The sequence below is a fragment of the Aotus nancymaae genome, unplaced genomic scaffold (genome assembly GCF_030222135.1).
Source record: "Aotus nancymaae isolate 86718 unplaced genomic scaffold, 86718_ANA_hifiasm-v0.15.2.pri h1tg000010l, whole genome shotgun sequence".
NCBI classification, from domain to species: domain Eukaryota; kingdom Metazoa; phylum Chordata; class Mammalia; order Primates; family Aotidae; genus Aotus; species Aotus nancymaae.
The window spans coordinates 9,397,167-9,417,956 of NW_026988421.1; the positions used below are offsets into that span (position 1 = coordinate 9,397,167).

The 20,790-nt window shown below is 46.8% G+C and overlaps 1 protein-coding gene across 16 annotated transcripts in view; it reads left to right on the plus strand.

Annotated features, from left to right (window-relative positions):
* Window positions 1–502: 502 nt before the first annotated feature.
* FGFR2 (fibroblast growth factor receptor 2) overlaps window positions 503–20,790 on the plus strand; it is a 116,908-nt gene continuing 96,620 nt past the window's right edge. For 8 of the 16 annotated variants that reach the window (XM_012453462.3, XM_012453467.3, XM_021674626.2 and 5 more), the window contains exons 1-2: window positions 699–985; window positions 4,969–5,245. In XM_012453462.3, the coding sequence (XP_012308885.2) occupies window positions 5,080–5,245 (166 nt within the window). In that variant the 5' untranslated portion in view covers window positions 699–985; window positions 4,969–5,079. Of the gene's footprint in view, window positions 986–4,696; window positions 4,825–4,968; window positions 5,246–20,790 lie in introns of those variants that run through there. The other 8 variants (XM_012453460.3, XM_012453463.3, XM_012453465.3 and 5 more) reach the window with 4 other exon arrangements.

The following is a 20,790-nucleotide window of genomic DNA, read 5'->3' on the forward strand; positions in this document are numbered from 1 at the left end:
TTCCTCTCATTTCTATTGTTTAGAAAGACAGAAAAATGCAATGTCCTGCGAACATTTCCAGGCTGCTTCCTCTCCTCCGAAAGCTTCAGTTGCCTGACAACCCTCCCGCAGTACCAAAAGCAGACGCATTTTAAAGTCTCTAGGGGGTGTGCAGGGTTAGAGCCTTCGGTCACTTGTACTTAACGCGGCCGCTCCGGGAGCCGCTGGCCAGCCTCGCTCGCCCGGGGAAGAGGGAGGAGGTGGCGCGGGGCGCGGGACCAGGCCTTATTGGGAGGCTGTCGCTGCATCCCCACGGCCGGACCGCGGCCGGGCCCTCGCCTCCCCGGCCGGTGTCTCGGGCGGCTCGGAGGCGTCAGGAGCCGCGCGGGGCTCGGGGAGGCCCGGGCGCGCGGCGCTGATTGGCAGAGCGGGCGCCGCCGTCCAGGAAACGGCTCGGGTTTCAGCGGGGGCGTGACCCGCCGCGAGGAGGCGGCGGCGGCGGCGGCGCGGGCGGCGTCGGCAGGAGAGCGCGGTGGAGAGCCGAGCGAGCGGGCGGTGGGTGCGGAGCGGGCGAGCGAGCGCGCGCGGCCGCCACAAAGCTCGGGCGCCGCGGGGCTGCATGCGGCGTACCTGGCCAGGCGCGGGGACTGCTCTCCGGGCTGGCGGGGGCCGGCCGCGAGCCCCGGGGGCCCCGAGGCCGCAGCTTGCCTGCGCGCTCTGAGCCTTCGCAACTCGCGAGCAAAGTTTGGTGGAGGCAACGCCAAGCCTGAGTCCTTTCTTCCTCTGGCTCCCCAAATCCGAGGGCAGCCCGCAAGCGTCATGCCCACGCTCCTCCGCAGCCTGTGGTGCGCGTGAAGTCCGGGAGACTCAGCGCAGGCGAAGACCCGAGGATCCCTCTTCTGCTTTTGGAGTTGCTCCCCCCAAACCCGGGCTCGTCGCTTTCTCCATCCCGACCCACGCGGGGCCCGGGGACAACACAGATCGCGGAGGAGCGTTGCCATTCAAGGTAATCGCCGCTCAAGACGCCTCGGGGAGCTTCTCCGCCAGCCGGGGAAGTGAGCTCCAAGGGAGCCCGGGACGCCGGGTGCAGCGCCCTCCGGGCGGGGGGCGCGGAAGGACTGGCATTGTGGGGGACGCTCCCTGGCCTCCCTCGGTGGCTGCATAGGTGATGGGGGAGGTGGGTGCGTGCTGACGGCCCTTGTTGGGGAAGTTCTGCCTCTGCCACCTTCATCCAGATGCTGACATCTGTCTCTGGTGCAGACGCCCCCCTCCCTGTCAGACCCTGGTGGGCGCTTTCCCGCTGGCTGGGCGCGTTCCTCCAACCTCAGAGCAGACTGGTGGAGGGTTCGCTTGCCCGTGGCACAGCCCCGCAGGCCGGGTCCCGCGGAGCATCTCCGAGGTGCCCCATCCGCGGGTCCTGGGAGCTTCCGTACCATCCAGGCCCCGCGGAGACCCCTGTCTCGAGAGGGGGCCGCCGGGGTGGGGCCGATGACATCCCGTAGGGGTAGTGATGGCCAGGGGTGGCACTGTTGGGGAGGCGACGGCTCCAGTGCCCGGTTTTCGATGCCGGGGCGCCCCTCTCCTGCAGCCGCTGTCGGCGCTGGAGGGAGCGCAGCGCGCCTGGGGCTAGGGGGCGAACTGGACCGACTTTTTCTAGTTCGCCTGTCTGCTCTGCCGCAGCGGCTGGGAGATGTCGAAAGCGCAGGCGAGTTCTAACTTGCGCGCTCATTCTTTCGGCGACGGGGCCGCGCTGGGGAAATCAGCCGAGGGCCCTGCGTGGCGCTGGCTCCGACCCTCGCGGCCCGCGGACCTGGCGCAGGAGGCCGACCCGGGGGCCGCTAGCCTCGGTCGCTCCCCTCGTAGCCCGCTCCCTTGCAAACCGTTCTCCAGACCTTCTTTCCTTTCTCCCAATTCAATAAAACCTACCCTTAAAGGCAAACCTGCTTTCAAACTCAGGGCACCCATTATGTGTTTGGTGTGAAACGCTATCAACATTTAAAACTCCATTGTCCCCGGGTCCCAAATCCCTGTAAATCTTCCACCGGCCTCGACTCATTTTCATCTGAAAAGCCTGTTTAGTTTGAATAGAAAAGCAATCAGGCGCCCCTCTCCCTCTCCCTGGAATGTCAATTAAAATGCAGATTTCTCTGAGCTCTTTAGCGCCCCGAGAAGGGGGAGAAAAACTGGATATTTCGGGCAAACAAATGAAAGAAGTGCTGTCCCGAAAGGGGTGGTGGTAGGGAGCACCCCCAAGCTGCCTGCGAGTTCTGATTGGACGCAAGCATGAAACTGGGAGGGCATTGGGGTCCTGGCCCAGTTTGCGTTTTTTGAGATTTCAATTTGTTGAGGAATTTCTCCCCTAGACTTGACCCCTTGACAGCTCCCTCTCCTACTCAGCTGGGGAGAGGTAGGGAGGCCTTAAGCGAAGAGATGGGTCTGCACTTTGGAGGAGCCGGGCACTGTTGACTTTCCTGATGTGAAATCTACCCAGGAACAAAACAGCAGTGTTCCCCGTGGCCGAGCCAGCAGTGGACCTATCACCTCTTACGTGGAAGCCCAAAGCGGAGGGCTCTGTACTGGCCTGCCTTCTTAGAGGGCCGGGATTTTGGGAATACGGTAAATTGAAGAGCCCAGCACAGGCCTGGCATGGGGACCACTCCGCAGCCAAGCCCTTCCTGCTTGTCACTCTGCCTGTCTTTGGGGGCAGGCTTGTGCCGAGGTGAAAATGGACGGAGTGGAAGGAGGGTGGGGGGCGGGCGGCCGAGAAGAGCCATCCATCAGAGGGAGGGTGACAACGCCTCCCGCGTGCAGGCTGAGAAGAGAGTTCCCTTTCAAGGGGAAAAATAAACACGCTGGGGCTTTCACTGGGGCTCAGACTCCAGGAAGGATTATGGTATTGAAGGCAGGAAGCCGGGATTGTGGCCGCCAGCGGCATGCTGGGCCTGTGTTCCCAACACTGAGCCTGGGGACCTAATTATCCTGCCTAGGAGGTCGCACCATACTTTTGTCCACTCGGTGAGGAACTGTGCAGACCTGTCGCCTTAGGTCCCCGCCTTCCAGAGGTTTGAGGAGGGGGCTGCTGTGGAGCTCGGACCTGGAAATGGCTGAAATGCAAATTTCTAGTGCGAGCTAGCGGGATGTTGGAATGGCTTGAGATTCAGTGGAGGGCCCTGTCCACCTTTCTCTGCCTGAAGCTAACAAGGCTCCTCTGGCAGGGACAGGTGGGCGAGGAGGCTGGGGAAGGAGCATGGGGCGAAACCTCTGCGAGGACTCAGGATTGTTCCTGAAGTCGTGTTAGAGGTAGAAAATTCCCCTGCATTCTGGAAATGCTTAGTAAATCAATGAGAATGTTTGTGTACTTTCCTCCCACATGTATGTAGAAATAGATCTGAAATTATCTTTTGAGGCTCTTGACTTTAAGAGGAAAGAAAAGTTAGGAGGAAAAATCCTTCGAGCACTCTGAAAGCACATGCACACACCGTGCACACACACGCACACACCGTGCACACACACGCACTGTGTAGACACACAAGCTGCACACATACTTTTCTTGGTTTTGCTGTGAATCACACCATTTCACCTGTGCTATCTTTGAAGCAGAGGTTTTCTTTATTCCTCCTTTGGAAATGGTGTGACATATTCTTTTTCCTCATCCATTTTTATCCTCAGTCAAAGCTAAAAGGAGTAGTTTTTATGATGAGATTTGGAGAGGCTTCAGCAGTGTTGAAATCCTACGTCATAACTTGAAATCGAGTGGGTACATAAAAAATGTGGAGTTTAGAGATTTTTGTATTAGAGGCCTCTCTCCAACCCCTAGTCTTATAAATGTGGTTCATTCCTGCGGTTCACAGATTCTGAAGCCTGAGTTTGATGTATCTCTTCTTGCGATTGTTTTAATTATTTTCTAAAGTTTGTGCATTTTGATGCTACACTTAGTCACAGAGGGTACTGAGTGAAATTAAAGTTATTTGGAATATATGAAGCTTGAAAAATTCTCTTTCCCTTGGCTCAAATGGGTGAACAGAAGAGAAGAGTAATTTGAGTGTCCTCTTCTAACTTATACTCTGAAAATTTAGCCAATAGGTTAGCATATTGAAAGTTTGGTCCAATCACATGCCATGACTATAATTTACACCGTCATTATTAATAAATTCCTGCATTATTCATCAGAATTTGCATCTGCTCAGCTTCCTAATCCTTCTACAGAGGTCGAAGACATTTAGCAGGCCGGGACTGCCATTTAGTCACAGGGGAAGGGAATTCAGGCTTCGAAGTCCCTTTTGGCTCAGCTGCGTTGAATGCGCCGCAGTTGTGTTCACTCTTCCTAAGTGGCTGCTTGGCGGAAGACTGAAATACACTTCTCCATTCGAAAATGAATCCTGACAAGTGTAAACTGGTGGGAATTTTCTGTAGCCTTCCTGGGATTCTTTTGATTTTGCTGATCTCCTTTCTTCCCGAGAGCTCCAGTGAGGGTGGGACAGACTGCTCAGCTCAGCTCCAGCCCAGCAGAAATACGGAGCTGTGAGCAGATGCCTCCAACAGTTTAGCTTTCTAAAGCCCAGCTGGACTAAGAGAAGGGAACGAAGTTGGTTATGTCAACCCGAGCATTTTTAACTTGCTTTTGTGGTTGCCCTTGAAACTGAGGTCACATTGCTTCGCTCGTTGAGGGCGGTGGAGGCGATAGCGGATAGTAGAAGAGCCCACACGTTGCCTCACTGAAGTAGCTGCACGTATCTGAGTCCTGTAGCTACTGTTTTATCTCTGTTTCTTAAAAGTATGCTTTCAAAAAGATTAGCCTAACACATTTCTGTGGACCGGTCTGGTGGAATCACCTGGGATTCTGAGGTGAGGATGGAAGGCTTTTGCAGATAATGAAAAAGAACTGTGTTTGCACGCCTTCGAGAGGCTGAAAAATGGTTTTATCCCACTTGGGCTGGAGTGATTTAGCATTGGGGAAGATTCCCTGACTCGCCAATCTCTTTCCTTTAGTGACTGCAGCAGCGGCAGCGGCGGAGGCAGCAGCGGCAGCGCCTGGGTCCCTGAGCCCACCGCAGGCTGAAGGCATTGCTCGCAGTCCATGCGCGTAGAGGAAGTGAGCAGATGGGATTAACGTCCACATGGAGATATGGAAGAGGACCGGGGATTGGTACCATACCCATGGTCAGCTGGGGTCGCTTCTTCTGCCTGGTCGTGGTCACCATGGCAACCTTGTCCCTGGCCCGGCCCTCATTCAGTTTAGTTGCGGATACCACCTTAGAGCCAGAAGGTAAGTCACTGAATTTCACTTCTCAAGTTTGTTTTGGGATTTGTCTGGGGGCAGATTGTTAAGGCCTGTTTTACAATCAGCTACCCTTGCATTGTAAATGAGGCTTCTAAGAGCAACTGATCACGGTCTCTTGGCTCCCTGCAAGGCAGAGACGATGAGGGAAGGTCCTTTGCAGCAACACTGCAGGCAGAAGGGTGTAGTTTGGTGGTTTCTTGCTGTGTGTGTTTCTCTGTGCTGGGTGAGGGAGGCAGCTGGGAGCTAGCTCACCTTTATCCAGTGCCCAAGAGAGCTGGGGAAGGGACGAACCTTGGGAGGATGACTGTCTTCTCTAGTCTTCCCCAGCAGCCTTCCTGCTGCTCATAAATGTAAAGAATTGCTATTTTCTGACAAAAGGAACCACTAAAAGAAATTGCCAACATCTGAAATGCTGACGTCTTAGTTTCATTGTTTAAGGGGAAAAGAAGGTTCTGAAGTTTAGCATGGAGAGAGAGGCTTGACATCTTAGAATTTTTTTTAGCCTTTGTAATTCATGATACTTAAGCAATGCATCATCACAGAGTGGCAGATTCTATTTTAGGTAAACTCGAAAGGGAATCTGCCAGGGGATCTCCTCCATCTCTGAGAACTTCCATGTGTCACAGGGCATGCACTCATGTCACAGCTTTGGAAATTTCATTTTCAAGGTGTAAGTCCAGTTGTGAGGACTACACGAGGCTGAATTATTCAGCTCAGATTTGGAAGCTCTCTCGCAGCCCTTTGGAGACAACATTAGCCAAGCCTCTACTTGGTGCTGCATTGAAATCTGTCATCAGTAGGGAATATTGGTAGCTGAGTTATTTTTCGAGTGGTAATCCGAGAATAAAACGGCAGATCTCAGCACTCATCACCACTTAATGAACCTGTTTGCGGAGAGCCCACCTGGTGCCTGCCTGGCTTTAGGAACCCACAGCAGTCCGAGTGGTGCCTGGGGTCAGCTGAGCCGCTCTGGGAACACGTCCTGTGTGTGGGGTGAATGAACAGCATGCTTATCCAGTGGGGTAGGTGGGGAGAGGACAGAGAGCCCAGCCTCCTTAGCCAGATCAGGACAATTTAGGAAGGAGGGTTGTGTCCATCTGAGATGAGCGTTCTGAGAGACATGGGCTCCCCAGGAAGACGCCGGGCACGTGTCATTAAAGGATGAGGACCAAAGCACTTATCACCTGAAGCAGTCCTGTGGGACTGGGGAACTTTTGGTTACACAGAAGAATGGCAGCTCTTGTAATTAACAGGTGTGGTCTCTGGGAAGGAAAGCTGGTAGGAGTTTGTGTCTGAGGCTTGTATAGATAGCTACAGCTACAGGTCGATTATGGAACTGCCTCTTGGTGACTTGTGCTAGGACATCAGGATGAATGTAATTTACAGTGGTGATGCATTTTTACAGGGCTTTCATGTAAGAGGGAAAAAGTTCCAGGTTTCTGAAAGTCATGCCTGTACTTCTTTAATTTTGCTAATAATTAAAATGGATGTTTCCCTAATTGCTGGTTTTCCCTTGAGTGCATGGCTCAGCGTAAACCGAGGAAGCTGAGCTGGGATTTCCTACAGTGTGGCCTTTAGGAGCAACCCAGGTTAGGGAAAAACTGTCATTTTTCATTTGGCTTTTCAGGGCAGCGTTATTGTGAGTTTATTTTAACATAAAGTGTAAAATGGTCCCGGAGGATTCGTTTTACTGTATTTAATTCTTGAAGGAAGTTTAAAAGTGTGTGTACATGTGGGGAGGGACAGGTGAGGCAGAGGGAAGAAATAGTGGAGAGGGACGAAACTCCCCAAATGAGTCTTTGTGTAAGAATTTAAATCCAACAATGTGTGTATTGTTGGAAGCAGGCCTGCTCAACCTGGGATCTGTGGATGCATTTATGGGTCAGGAAGGAGGTCTGTGAAGTTCTTGACATTTTAGGGAATATTTTGTTAATGTCCTTTTTAGCATTTTTCTGGGCTTATAGCTTCCATGAGCTCTGAGTTCATTTGCATCCAGCATTATGAGATGGAAAATAGAAGATGTCTTAGAGGAAGGTGCAAAACCTGACAAAGAGGAGGCTTTGGAAAAGCATGCAAGGCCCGGGCCTCAGTTTCCCTTTCTGTCATCTGAGGGTTTGAGAAGATGGTCTTTAGAGTCTCTTCATTAATAGTCATTTATGAAACGGAGTTTTGCTCTTGTTAACCAGGCTGGAGTGCAATGGTACCATCTCAGCTCACTGCAACCTCTGCCTCCCTGGTTCAAGCGATTCTCCTGCCTCAGCCTCCTGAGTAGCTGGGATTACAGGCATGTGCCACCACGCCTGGCTAATTTTGTAATTTTATAGTAGAGATGGGGTTTCTCCATGTTGATCAGGCTGGTCTCCAACTCCCGACCTCAGGTGACCTGCCCGCCTCGGCCTCCCAAAGTGCTGGGATTACAGGTGTGAGCCACTGTGCCTGGCCTAGTCATTGAATATTAATGTTCTCAGAAGTCTGACTATTCCCTGAAAGGTCGTTAGGAGATTTCCATTTGACCTGGACATAAACAGCAATTAGCACAGGGGTTGGCATCCAGTAAGCACCGGGTGCATGGCCTTGTCACCATTGTCGCCAGTGAGCTGGGAACATGGGCCTTCCCAGTTCTGTGGGCTGGCTGTACCAGGAGCCACAGTGTCAAAAACCATCTAGGCTTTTGGAGACAGTTGAGAAGAAAGTTGTTTTTGGATGGAGGAGGCCTGTGGTGTTTCCAGGAAGCTGTGTTTGCTTTCTCTGGGGGCCCCACTGCCCCTTATCTGTTAGTCTAATACCCGCCACTGATTGAGCCCTAAGACCGGTTCTTCTGTTGCAGGAGTTCTGCTTTGGTGTCAAAGGTGATTAGGAAGGTCATTGAATTATATATGAGAAAGGAGTTTTTAACAACTGAAAATCAGCTCAAGTTTAGATTCTGTGCTGTTGAACTGGAGAGAGAGAGAGAGAGAGAGAGAGAGAGTGTGTGTGTGTGTGTGTGTGTGTGTGTCTGTGTGTGTCTGTGCCCCTGCCCACCAGTTCTCCATGGTTAGAACAACTATAGCTTTGGTTGACTGTAAGTTCCACCTTGACCTTCTGTCCACCAAGGTCTTATCTTGTAAGACTTTTTGGTTTGCTAATCTATTTGGAAGCTCAGTTTAGATAATATCTATTGGAGAGGAGAAAAATGTGACTGAGAAGTTCCAGGAAGAAGCCTGGGCCCTAACGCTGGAGGATCCTTTATTTTTGGCTCCTCAGGGAAAGGTGATGTTCAATCATTTTGGCTTTGTATAATATCATATCATATCATATCATATCATATCATATCATATCATATATCATGTCATATCATATATCATTTGTCTTCTGGACACTTCCTGAAATAGTAGCAGTGGGGCTGGGTCCACTCAATTGGCTTAAGAAAATAATCTCTAGAAGATTTTAGTTTTTAATATTTCAGATTAAGTATGATTTTTCCAGTTGGTCATTCATTGCTATTTCCTATTGATCATTCATTGTTATAGGGGACCAGCAGAGGAGTGAAAACATGGTTATCGATTTGAAGTGGGGCAGTCCTCAATGCCAAATCCTGTTCTGCTGATTAACATTATAAATATTTAAGTATAGTCAAGCTTGATTACCCCAGAGGAGGCAGCTCTTACTTTCAAGTTCTTCTTGACATTGTCACCTTCTCTGGTTAATTAAGTCATTGTTGACATTAACTGGCATCTTTGTTTACACCAACCCAGTAGGAGCTAAAATGAAAGGGCTTTTCCAACCCTAAACCCTTTCTCACCCTCCACAGAGTGTGACTCTGAAAAGTAACAACCTGAAAAAAATGTAGTTTATGTAGCAATTTTTTGGCAATCTTCTGAGGGTTGATGCTCTCCTGGACCAGTGTGAGTTGGTCCAAAGTTCAGTAGCAGAGACGTTGAGGTCGGGATCTGCACAGAGACCTCCCTAAGTCAGATTTCTCCAGTATGGTTTAAGTCCTTTGTTAGAAGTATTGTAAATGCCATAATATTAGCCATACACATTTAATAGCAAGTTAAAAGAAAGGAATAAAGAATATATCCGCATACCAAAAATGAAAGATTTAAAATATCTTCTGTTCCGTATTATCTGCATCTTTGTTTCTCAATATGAGTGTTAATATTTAAGAGTTGACTGTAACTTGATAGTTAGCTTTGGAACAAGGACTTATTCTTGGTCAATTAAACTAAATGCAGGCTTATGCAGTTAAATACACAATGAAGTATGCATTCTTTATTAGTGTATAAAGTGTTTCACAATTCATAGGCAAAGAGCTGTGTTCAATATTACTTATAGAGCAGAAATGTGCCAAGCCCAGAGAACTGGTACTTGTATCATTTCTACACTGGATCTCTCCGATTGGAATTTGGGGTATATGTGTGTGTTTCTGTTTTGTCTGTTTATTTTAACCAGTTAAAAGACAGCGCACTTACTATGCCTATAGCCCTGCATTGGGCCATAAATAAAGACTTTATTCCTTTCAAGTCTTTCTGACCCAGTTGAGGGTGAGAATTCAGATAACGGCAGCAATCTAATATGAGATGTTTCTAATATCAGACTTAATGAATAATTACATGGCTGTGAAATAACTGGGGTAGTGTTTAAACTGGAAGTGTTTTGTTTAATGTTCGTAGGCTCAATAAAATGCACCCTACTAGTCTTCCAGTTTGCAGACTGTTTAGGTGTGTGTGTTTAGCCGGGGTAATTGTTAAAAATCCCCTCCAATCTAGCTTACTCTTACATTTCCATTGAAGCTAATTTTAGTCATTAAAGAAAAACGTGGGAAATTGATTTTTGGGTGCCTGCCTGTTAAGCTAGGTAGGAAATACAGCTGGTGTGCTGCTCTCCTGGTTTGATTCTTAGCAGGAGGACGTCTCTGTAGGCAGTTCGGAAATTATGTTTTGGAAGTTTTTTAGGCTATTCCACAGATAATTCTGATCCAGTAGTTTTTATGCCTGTAGTCTTTAGGTTTAATTTTTTTTTCCCCGAGAGATGACTTAAGCCTTTGGTTTTTTTTTGTTTGTTTGTTTTTTTGAGACAGAGTCTTGATCTGCCACCCAAGCTGGAATGCAATGGTACAGTTGTACCCTTACTGTACCCTTGAACTTGGCTCACTGTACCCTTGAACTCCTGGGCTCATGGGGTCCTCCAGCCTCCTGAGTATCTGGGACACAGGCTCATGCCACCATGTCTGGCTAATTTTTTAAAACTTTTTTCTAGATATGGGGTCTCGCCATGTTGCTCAGGCTGTTCTCCAACTCCTGGCCTCAAGTGATCCTCCAGCCTTGGTCTCCCAAGGTGCTGGGATTACAAGTGTGAGCCACCACGCCTCGTCTAGCCTTAAGTTTTGCATTTTTTTCATCTTTTTGCTGTATCCCATATAAGATTTAGAGATGGCTCTAGTTTTTTTAGCTTTCCTAGCATTGAAATGCTTGGTGTTGCCAACCATACCTCACCTTTACCACACCGTCTTCCTCCCTAACTTGCCCGCTTAGTGTAGTTTGGCCAAGAACTTGAGGCCAAGTTTTTGTTTTTTTTTAATTTAACTGTTATTTTAGGTTTAGGGGTACATGTGAAGGTTTGTTATATAGGTAAACTCCTGTCATGGGGTTTGTTGTACAGATTATTTCATCACTCAGGTATTAAGCCTAGTTCTCAATAGCTATTTTTTCTGCTCCTCTCTCTCCTCCCACCCTCCACCCTCGAGTAGACCTCAGTGTCTTTTGTTCTTTTCTTTGTGTTCATAAGTTTTTATCATTTAGCTCCCACTTATGAGAATATATAGTATTTGGTTTTCTGTTCCTGTGTTAGTTTGCTGAGGATAATGGCCTCCAGCTCTATCCATGTTCCTGCAAAAGATGATCTTGCTCTTTTTTATGGCTGCGTAGTATTCTATGGTATATATGTACTACATTTTCTTTTTCCAGTCTGTTACTGATGAGCATTTAGGTCAATTCCATGTCTTTGCTATTGTGTATAGTGCTGCAGTGAACATTCATGTGCATGTGTCTTTATGGTCGAATGATTTATATTTCTTTCAGTGTATACCCGGTAATGGGATTGTTGGGTTGAACGGTAGTTCTGCTTTTACCTCTTTGAATAATCACCACACTGCTTTCCACAATTATTGAGCTAATTACACTCCTGTTAACGGTATGTAAGTGTTTCCTCTTCTCCGCCACGTCGCCAGCATCTATTATTTTTTGACATTTTGTTAATAGCCATTGTGACTTGTGTGAAATGGTGTCTCATTGTGGTTTTGATTTGCATTTCTCTAGTGATGTTGAGTTTGTTTTCCTGTGCTTGTTGGACGCATGTGTGTCTTCTTTTGAAAATTGTCTGTTCATGTCCTTCGCCCTCTTTTTATGTGGTTATTTGTTTTTCTCTTGTAAATTTGTTTAAGTTTCTTATAGATGCCGGATATTAGATCTTTGCCAGATGCATAGTTCGCAAATATTTTATCCATTATGTGGGTTGTCTGTTTACTCTGTTGATAGTTTCTTTTGCTGTGCAGAAGCTCTTAAGTTTAATTAGATCCCATTTGTCAATTTTTGCTTTTGTTGCAATTGCTTTTGATGTCTTTGTCATGAATTCTTTGCCCATTCCTATGTCTGGGATGGTATATTGCCTAGGTTGTCTTCCAGGGTTTTATAGTTTTGGGTTTTACATTTAAGCCTTTCTTCCATCTTGAGTTGATTTTTTTGTATATGGTGTAAGGAAGGGGGTCAGTTTCAATCTTCTGCATATGGCTAGCCAGTTATCCCAGCACCATTTACTTAATAGGAAGTCTTTTCCCCATTGCTTGTTTTCATCAGCTTTGTCGAAGATCAGATGGTCACAAGTGTGTGGTCTTATTTCTGGGTTCTCTATTCTGTTCCATTGGTCTACGTGCCTGTTTTTGTACCAGTACCATGCTGTTTTGGTTCCTGTAGCCCCACAGCATAGTTTGAAGTCAGGTAATATAATGTGATGCCTCCAGCTTTGTTATCTTTGCTTAGGATTGCCTTGGCCATGCAGAGGCTAAGTTCTTTTAAGCAGAGTTCTGATTGAACAAGATGCTGGACGGACCATTGTGGTGGTCCCTTATGTCTTGAAGATGTCTCCTTCTGTAATCAACAAAAGTCACACTTTTTACAAGTTTCTCTTTCCTCGCCATGATTTATATGTGGTGACTGACTTCTATTTATATAACTTCAAACTCTTACCATTTACATATTCATACAAATGTGTATTTAATCATTGGGACAAGCCATGGTCATCCTTGAAGGGTGTGTGTCAAGTAAAATAGGCATGCTTTAGATTTTCAGTAATTTCAGTTTTGGGAAATTTGTACCATGGCAGAGCTTTCAGATGCTGAATATGTCATTTTCTCTGCTTTGGAATACCGGAAGTAATTCTGTACCATGGTGGAACTTTGGCCACTTAAAAATTTGATTCTTTTTGACAGTACTGAGGGAGCTAAGCTGTGGTATATTCTTTTCTTTAACCCTTTGTCTAACTAAAGAATGGTAAATTCCAATTCGTTTCAGAATGGTATGCACACATATTGAATTTCAGGTTATACTGAATGTGTTTTACGAGGAGGCTAAAAATAGCTTATAAGGAAAATGCTGATAGATTCAGGAATGAGAACAAGGGACATATTTATTTGTATGATTTATGTAGCACCTTTCTTGGAGACAACTCAATTCTGAGCTCTAACATTAATAAACTCCATATAAATTGTCATGCTTATTTTTGAACCTTTGAGCTCCTATATTACTATATGTGACCCGTTTTTATTGCTTTTTTATTTTTTAATTTTAATTTTAATTTTTTGAGACAGCAGTGTTTCGCTCTTCTTGCCCAGGCAGGAGTGCAGTGGTGTGATCTCGGCTCACTGCAACCTCTGCCTCCGGGGTTCAAGCGATTCTCCTTCCTCAGCTTCCCAAGTAGCTGGGATCACAGGTGCCCACCACCATGCCAGCTAATTTTTTGTAGTTTTAGTAGAGATGGGGTTTCACCATTTGGTCTGGCTGGTCTTGAACTCCTGACCTCAGGTGATCTGCCCGCCTCTGCCTCCCAAAGTGTTGGGATTACAGGCGTGAGCCACTGCACCTGGCCTATGTGACCCATTTTTACACGTGACAGTTTACTGTTAAATTTTCCATAGTGACCGGTGGTAATATTTTAAAAGTATCTAGACATTGAAAAGGCCAACTGTATATATCTATGGTGTATGTATGTGCTTGGGGGGATGTGCTATAAATTGAATGTCAAGATCATTGCAGTGGTTAAGTTTAGAGTTTAAACTCTTTGAACACCCTGAAAGTTCAGATTGTCAGTTGATAGTGGGATTGCCCCCAAAGATGTATGGCTGCCTTAAGGAGCCTTCTTGTCCTGCTAAGCCTCCTGGATTGCCACTAATATGTATTGCATTTCTACCTGGCTGCAGTAGACACACAATTTAATATATATCGTGGAAATGTTTCAAATTTAAAACCACTCAAAGTTTTAAAAGAATAAGAATCCCCTATGCATTTAATCTAAATCCTGTATCTGCCATTCTTAAAAATAGAATGGAGTAAAATCATTCTGAATGGTGCGTGGTATGCTTTCTGGAGACATAAACTAACAGAGGGAAGGTGACCTTGGGAGGTAGATTCGATTCTCTCATTATCTGCTGATGCCGTGACTTCAGAAAAGTTAGATAGCCTCTCTGAGCCTCAAAGATAGTCTCTATCTTGAAGGGTGAATGTTCAGATTAAATGCAAATGAAATTTAAATCCCCTACTGAAGTTCCTGGCCCAGAGTAGGTGTTCATTAAATGCTGATTTCTTCCCTGCCCTACTTCCTGTCAAAGTAAATCTAAAACCAATATTTCCTGGACCAAGATGTTTACTCTGTAGTATATAATGATAATTGTATGATGAGAGGCATTTACATTAATTAAAATGTAAAACTAGCTCTAGGCCCTGGATTAGTCTGACCCTTTTTATTATCCTGGGCTTTTGCAAGTCCCATGGATGGGATCGGCCTGCTGCTTCCGGTCCAAATGGTTCAAGGTTGACATTGTTTTCCCCTCTGTTGAAAAAAGTCAGTTGCAGCTCTGTAATAATAACAGCAGACACATACTTTATGAGGAACAATGTATTTGGCAAAAGAGTTTTCTGTTTGAGCCTTCAAAGTACAAAATACCCTGTCACATTGCCATTAGGCCCTGTAAAGAACAGTGGAGAGAGGTTATGAGATCAGTTGGGGTGGGGTGGGGTGGGGTGGGGTGTGGTATGTTCTGCTTTTGGCCAGGCTGGAGAGGGGCGCTCCATAACATGTTATGGTCATCTTTGCCATGTTTGCCTGTAGTAACCTCCCCTGAACACTCCTAGCTGAGATTTTCATCTGTGTGGAAGGGACCTCAAAGAGGTGATGGGACCTACAGTACTGAAGTGGGCAGGAGCCGAACAAGCATTTGCATATGGTATCCCTGTGGAGGTTACTGGATGGGACAGGCTATGAAGTGAGGGCAGTGTGGATGAGGTCATTTTTTAAAAAAAAATTTTAAAGAATAGTATTTTATTGAATAAGTTTTATTCACAGAAAAATAAGCTATAATCTACAATGAATGCCAGATTATACAGCAGAAAGCAATTTTCTTAGTTTTCTACACTGATAGAAAGGTACTTACTAAGTGAAAAAAGCCATAAAATTATATTCAGAAATATAGTACTCTGTCTAAAAATATTTCACATGATTATTCACAATACTAATACAATGAGATCAGTTATTCAGTCAGGTTAGAGTGTAACAGTAATGAAAAAAATGAAAAATCTAACATAAATTATGTTAAAACCTTTGTTACATCAAATCAAAAATGCAAATTTCTTACTAAATACAGAAAATCGGTAAAATATATAGTAATTTAAACTATTACATTAATGATATAGAATAAGTGGTAAACTCCAGAAATCTATAGGCATATCTGCAAACTTCAGACTTCAAAATAGAATCTTACCACTCAAACATTAATGTAGCATTTGTCTAACTTTTTTTTTGTTTTGTTCTTGAGACATGTTTCTTTTTCATTTTATTTTTATTTTTTATTTTTTTATTTATTTTTATTTTTATTTTTTAAGATGGGGTTTCACCATGTTGGTCAGTCTGGTCTTGAACTCCCGACCTCAGGTGATCCGCCTGCCTCAGCCTCCCAAACTGCTGGGATTACAGGTGTGAGCCACTGCGCCTGGCGAGACATGTTTCTTCAGCTTGTTCCTTGAGATGATGATGGTGATGGTGATGATGATGGTAACTGGCTACCATTCATTGAGTGCCTGCCATGACTCTGTGCTAGGCACTTCAGCATATATTATCTCTCATCTTAATCATCCAGAACATCTCGGGTATTCCTATTTTCACTTTATGCACAAGGTTACTGAAACTCTTGGGGACTGAGTGACTCCTACAGGGCCTCATCGTTAGTGAGTGGGGGCCCAGGTCTTTGGTGTAAGAAAATTTCCCAAGTGAATCCTTCTCCTTCCTGAGCAGGAGGAATTTTTTTGTGGGAGAATGTGGTGACTCCTCATTTTTTCCTAAATCTGTCATCTGACTATTAAACCTGTAGGGACACTGCTGGTTGATTCTGTTTCTCACACATCCACACCAAATTCTCCTAAAGTCATTTGAAGAAAAATTCCAGGCAATAACAATGCTGTAATAACTATACTTTATGATTCTTCTAGAATGGCTTCTGGTAGCGTGTGACTTACTGGAAAGAGGCTAACCTGAGTGTTGCCAAGGAGACCAGTGGGAGACTGGGTCCTGGCTGGTGGTCCAGGCTGAGCCCCACTGCAGGAGTCCAGAACAAGAAGGGCTGGCTTCCGTTGCCCATTAGCGTGTGAACCATCTCAGCAGAGCCGGCTGTCCCCAGTTATTCATTGTCCTGAATGTCTCTGCTGGTTTGTCCCAGTGTCTGCTAACCCTTAGCTGTTGCCACTTTGATATTATGTCAGCTTTCCTTCCCAGCATTTCTGGTTACGATTGGGTAGGAAGTGAAGGCCTACCTGCGTAGACAGACCCCTGCGCCTGGGAATCCCACAACCTGTGGTCATGGAAATGACAAGCACCAAGGCCTATCCGGCCCTTCTAATGTCACTTTCCTGCAGAGATTAGGAGCAGAGACTAAGAAAGCCAAAAAAGAAAAAATTCCAAGAATGAAAAGGCTAAAGCAGAAACACTTCCTCTTCCTCCAGTCTCAGCCAGGAAGGGTGTCCTTAGGGGAAAAAAAGAAGCCATTGAATGGAGACCACTTTTTTTTTTTTTTTTTGGTGCCGTGACTCGGATGGAGACCATTTTTTTTCTTCTTCTTTTTTTTTTTCTGGACACTTCACTGTCAAAGATGGAGACCATTTTTAAAGCAAGCAAAGATCAGTTTGGTATTTAAAAATTGAAAAAAAAAGTGAACTCCAGTACCAACAAATATGGAGGTGAATCGAGGCTGGTTTAGCCAGCTGAGCTTTGTTCTCGGCCACTTGTACAGTGGTTGTAGAACACTCAGAGGTCCCAGGCTTTTCAAAGTGGGAGTTGAGCTTTGGAGGAAGGTTGTAGAATTCCTTTTTTTTTTTTTTTTTTCCTGAGATGGAATCTTGCTCTGTTGCCCAGGCCGGAGTGCGGTGGTTCGATCTCGGCTCACTGCAACCTTTGCCTCCCAGGTTCAAGCAATTCTTTTGCCTCAGCCTCTGGAGTTGCTGGGATTACAGACATGTACCACCACACCTGGCTAACTTTTGTATTTTTAGTAGAGATGGGGTTTCACCATGTTGGCCAGGCTGGTCTCGAACTCCTGACCTCAGGTGATCCACCCACCTCAGCCTCTCAAAGTCCTGGGATTATAGGTGTGAGCCACCACGCCTGGCCATAGAATTCTTGACTAGAAGGAGACGCTGCAAATTCCCCTCTTAAATTTGCAGCTCACAGTGCGATGACAACTTTCAGAGCTTGGCAGAGGCAAGATGGTATAAACACGATTTTTAGATTGCAGGGTAATTGCTATGGTTTCTTTGAGTTTTTGTTATCCATTTGTTCCCCAAATAATTTTTGAGACCTACTATGCGCCAGCTTCTGTGAGTACTGAATAGCAAACAATAAACAGTTGAGTGAGGGAGATAGGCTTTTGCCAAATAATTGCCAACATGAAGTACTAGGGCTGGGCATGGTGGCTCCCGCCTGTAATCCCAGCACTTTGGGAGGCCGAGGAGGTTGGATCACCTGAGGTCAGGAGTTTGAGACCAGCCTGGCCAACATGGTGAAACCCCATCTCTACTAAAGATACAAAAATTAGCTGGGTGTGGTGACGTGTGCCTATAATTCTAGATACTCGGGTGGCTGAGACAGGAGAATTGCTTGAACCTGGGAGGCGGAGGTTGCAGTGAGCCGGGATCGGGCCTTTGCACTCCAGCCTGGGCAACAGAGAGACTCTGTCTCAAAAAAAAAAAAAAAAAAAAAAAAGTGAAAAATGAAGGGCTAGGTCCAATTAAAGGTGAAGCTACTGTGATGGAAAAGCATGGGCCGGAGGCATGTACCCCAGGTTTAGGAGTTTCCAGGGACTGGGACTATGAAGCTGCTGCTGCTTTTTTTTTTTAAAAAAAAAACAGGGTCTCACCCTGCTCACTTCGTTGCCCAGGCTGGAGTGCAGTGGCACAATCACAGCTCATTGCATCCTGGACCTCCTGGGCTCAAGTGATCTTCCCACCTCAGTCTTCTGGGTAGCTGGGACTACAGCACAGGCTGATTTTTCTATTTTTTTGTAGCTATGGGTTCTTGCTTGTTGCCTAGGCTGGTCTCGAACTCCTGGGCTCAAGCGATCCTCCCATCTTGGCCTCCCAGAGTGCTGGGATCACAGGCGTTAGCCACCACACCTGAGGCTGCTCTTCCCCTTACGGAGGTGGTACCCACCTCGAGTCCCCAGCAAACCCACCTGCATTGCAAGTTTGACCCTTGGCAATACCAGCCACCTTGCCTGCTAGGTTGACCCTTGTCCAGTGAGGTGATTGTCCAGGGCCTAGGCTCTCTGCTTCTTTGCTGTCCCTTGCTGGCTTCAGCTGTTGATATTGATGGAGGTGGAGCAGAGGCTGCTGGGTGCAGGGGTGCAGCTGGGCTCCGAGGCCGCCCCTCCTCCCCTCCTGCAAGGTGCTTGCCCTTGAAGGTGTGGCGGGGAGGCAAGTCAAGGTCATCCCGGCAGCCTCCAGTCCGTACGTGAGTGGGTCACTTCAGTCTGTTTCCTATCTCTTTTCTTTTACTACCTCTAATTGGCAGAGTTTCTTTCCAGGCCAATGTGGAGGCAGGGAGATGGCCGGAGGGTGGCCAGGGGAGCCAGGCCAGATGTGGACAGAATGGTGATTCTGCCCCCTTCCCAAGTGCCCCCCATCACCAGGGATGCCCTGTCCCAGGAAGCCAAAGAGCATGGGAGCTGTGCACAGCCCTTCTGAGATCTGAAGCCTCCATCTGGATGATGCTTTGGAGGGTTGTGAGAGGTAGTGACTCTTCAAAGTTTGTTTGTTTGTTTGTCTTCTTGAAGCTTTTACCTCTATGCAAATATGCAGTTTGGAGCGGGGATGAAAGGTTAACTGTGGTGGCCCCGGTTCTTAACTTGGAATTTCCTGAATTAATGTGGGTTTCGGTCCTCTGGCTCAGGATCCCCCCAGGGAGAGTTTTTCCTTTCTCTACAAAACACCGGAGAAAAGTGATCCCTGTGGCTCTGACCTGCCTTCCTTGGGTCCTGCGGTGCAAAACCAGCTGGGAATGTGTCCTGCTCACCCGAAGGCAGTGTGGGGGAACCTCTCCTCCAGGTCATTCCTATTCAGCTGCTTGCTGCCGCTGCCGCTGGCTCCCTGGACCCCAACTCTGTGCCTTCAGGCCTCCGCATGGGTTTCTGTCCTGGCCAGGCCTGAACTTGCTGGGCCTCAAGCAGCCTGATCAAACCCATTCAAATGAAGAGAACCATCTGTTTCCCAGTCTCCAGCTGCTGCTGCTTCATTTGCAAATGGCTGGGATGCTGCTGAGGGGACCAGGCCTGGGACACATCTGCAGCCTCTGAAGGAGTGTTGGAACCGAGGTCCCGCTGAGAGGAGAAAGGCCGGGCCCTTTAAATCAACTGGCAGAACAATACCCCCAAAAGGTCCCGAGTGGAGAAAGCAGGAGGCAGCCTTGCCCTCCTGGAATAACTCTTAACCTTCCCTTTTCTTTTTTCCTTTTCTTTTGTAGCCGTGGCCACTTTAAAAGTATTTCTTTATTTGGAAAGTACTGTGGGAGGGCCTGCTCTACAGGCTTGGGGAAAATGTCAAATGGGATTTGGACATCGATCTGACCTTTCAGGGACTTATAGGGCAAATGTATCCGCTGGAGTATGCATCATTTATTGAACGTTTATGTCAGTATCAGGGAGGTGAGCTTGTCCCAGGTGCCGCTTCTAGCAGCCACAGGTAACAGTAAGTGTGGTAAGGTGACTGTCCCTGAAAACCTGCTTCTGGAATGCAGTCAGGCTTTGGAGTATGCTCTCTGGAATGCAGGTCCTTAGGCCGTGGGCTGCATGAGGCTCAGCTGTGGGGCTCTTGCCTGTGGTTCGGTGTTTGCAGGGTTATCAGCATGCTGTGGGGCTAGGATAAGTCATCTGAATCCTGAGCCCTGATGGGGTTCTCATCTCAAGGGAATTCTGTGGTGTGTTACCGTGCCCTATATATAAATATCAGCTACTCTCAAGTGTGTTGGATGGATGAATAGTAGATGGTGTTTTAAGAAGCCACAGGCCTCTGTAAATTAATCAAACAGGCATCATACATGGGTGTTGATAACGATGAATCTCATAAAATCTTCAGATGTTTAGTCTCACTTGGGAACATTCCAGAAATCCTCACTTAGGTAACTCTACATATGATGGACAGATTTGTTCACTTGGAAGAAAACCTGTTTTGAAGTCAGAGGAATGTGAATGGAGGCTCTAACGTGGTTGGAAAAAGCAATCTGCCAGCCAGTTAATATCAGCTATGCCCCATAAACAGGAACCCAGGAGTGCCCTCCTGGTCGGGGCTGAGTTGCAGGCCAGGGACCCCCTCACCCAGGTTTCGGCATGCTCGCTCTCAGATGTGCCCCTCACTGTAAGTACACAGAAGCCTTCCTAGGCAGCCTTTGGTTGTGTCCTGTGGTGTCCTAAGGCAGCCCTGGAGATGTTTTTCTCTTCTCTAAAGCATGACTCTAAGGCTCAGCAATGTAAGGCTGTGCAAGCCAACACGTTCACTACCGGCAGAGGTAGGTCTCAAACTCCCATCATTGGACACTGGAGCTGAGCTTGCTGCAGGTGGGTCTTAGACCAGCAGGATCAGGCCTCACCTGAGAACCTGTGGGAAATAAAGAATGTCAGCCCCCACCCTCAGGCCTGCTGACTCAGAATCTTTTTTTTGTTTTGTTTTTTTGAGATGGAGTTTTACTCTTGTTGCCCACACTGGAGTGCAATGGTGTGATCTTGCAGGTGAGTCTCCTGCCTC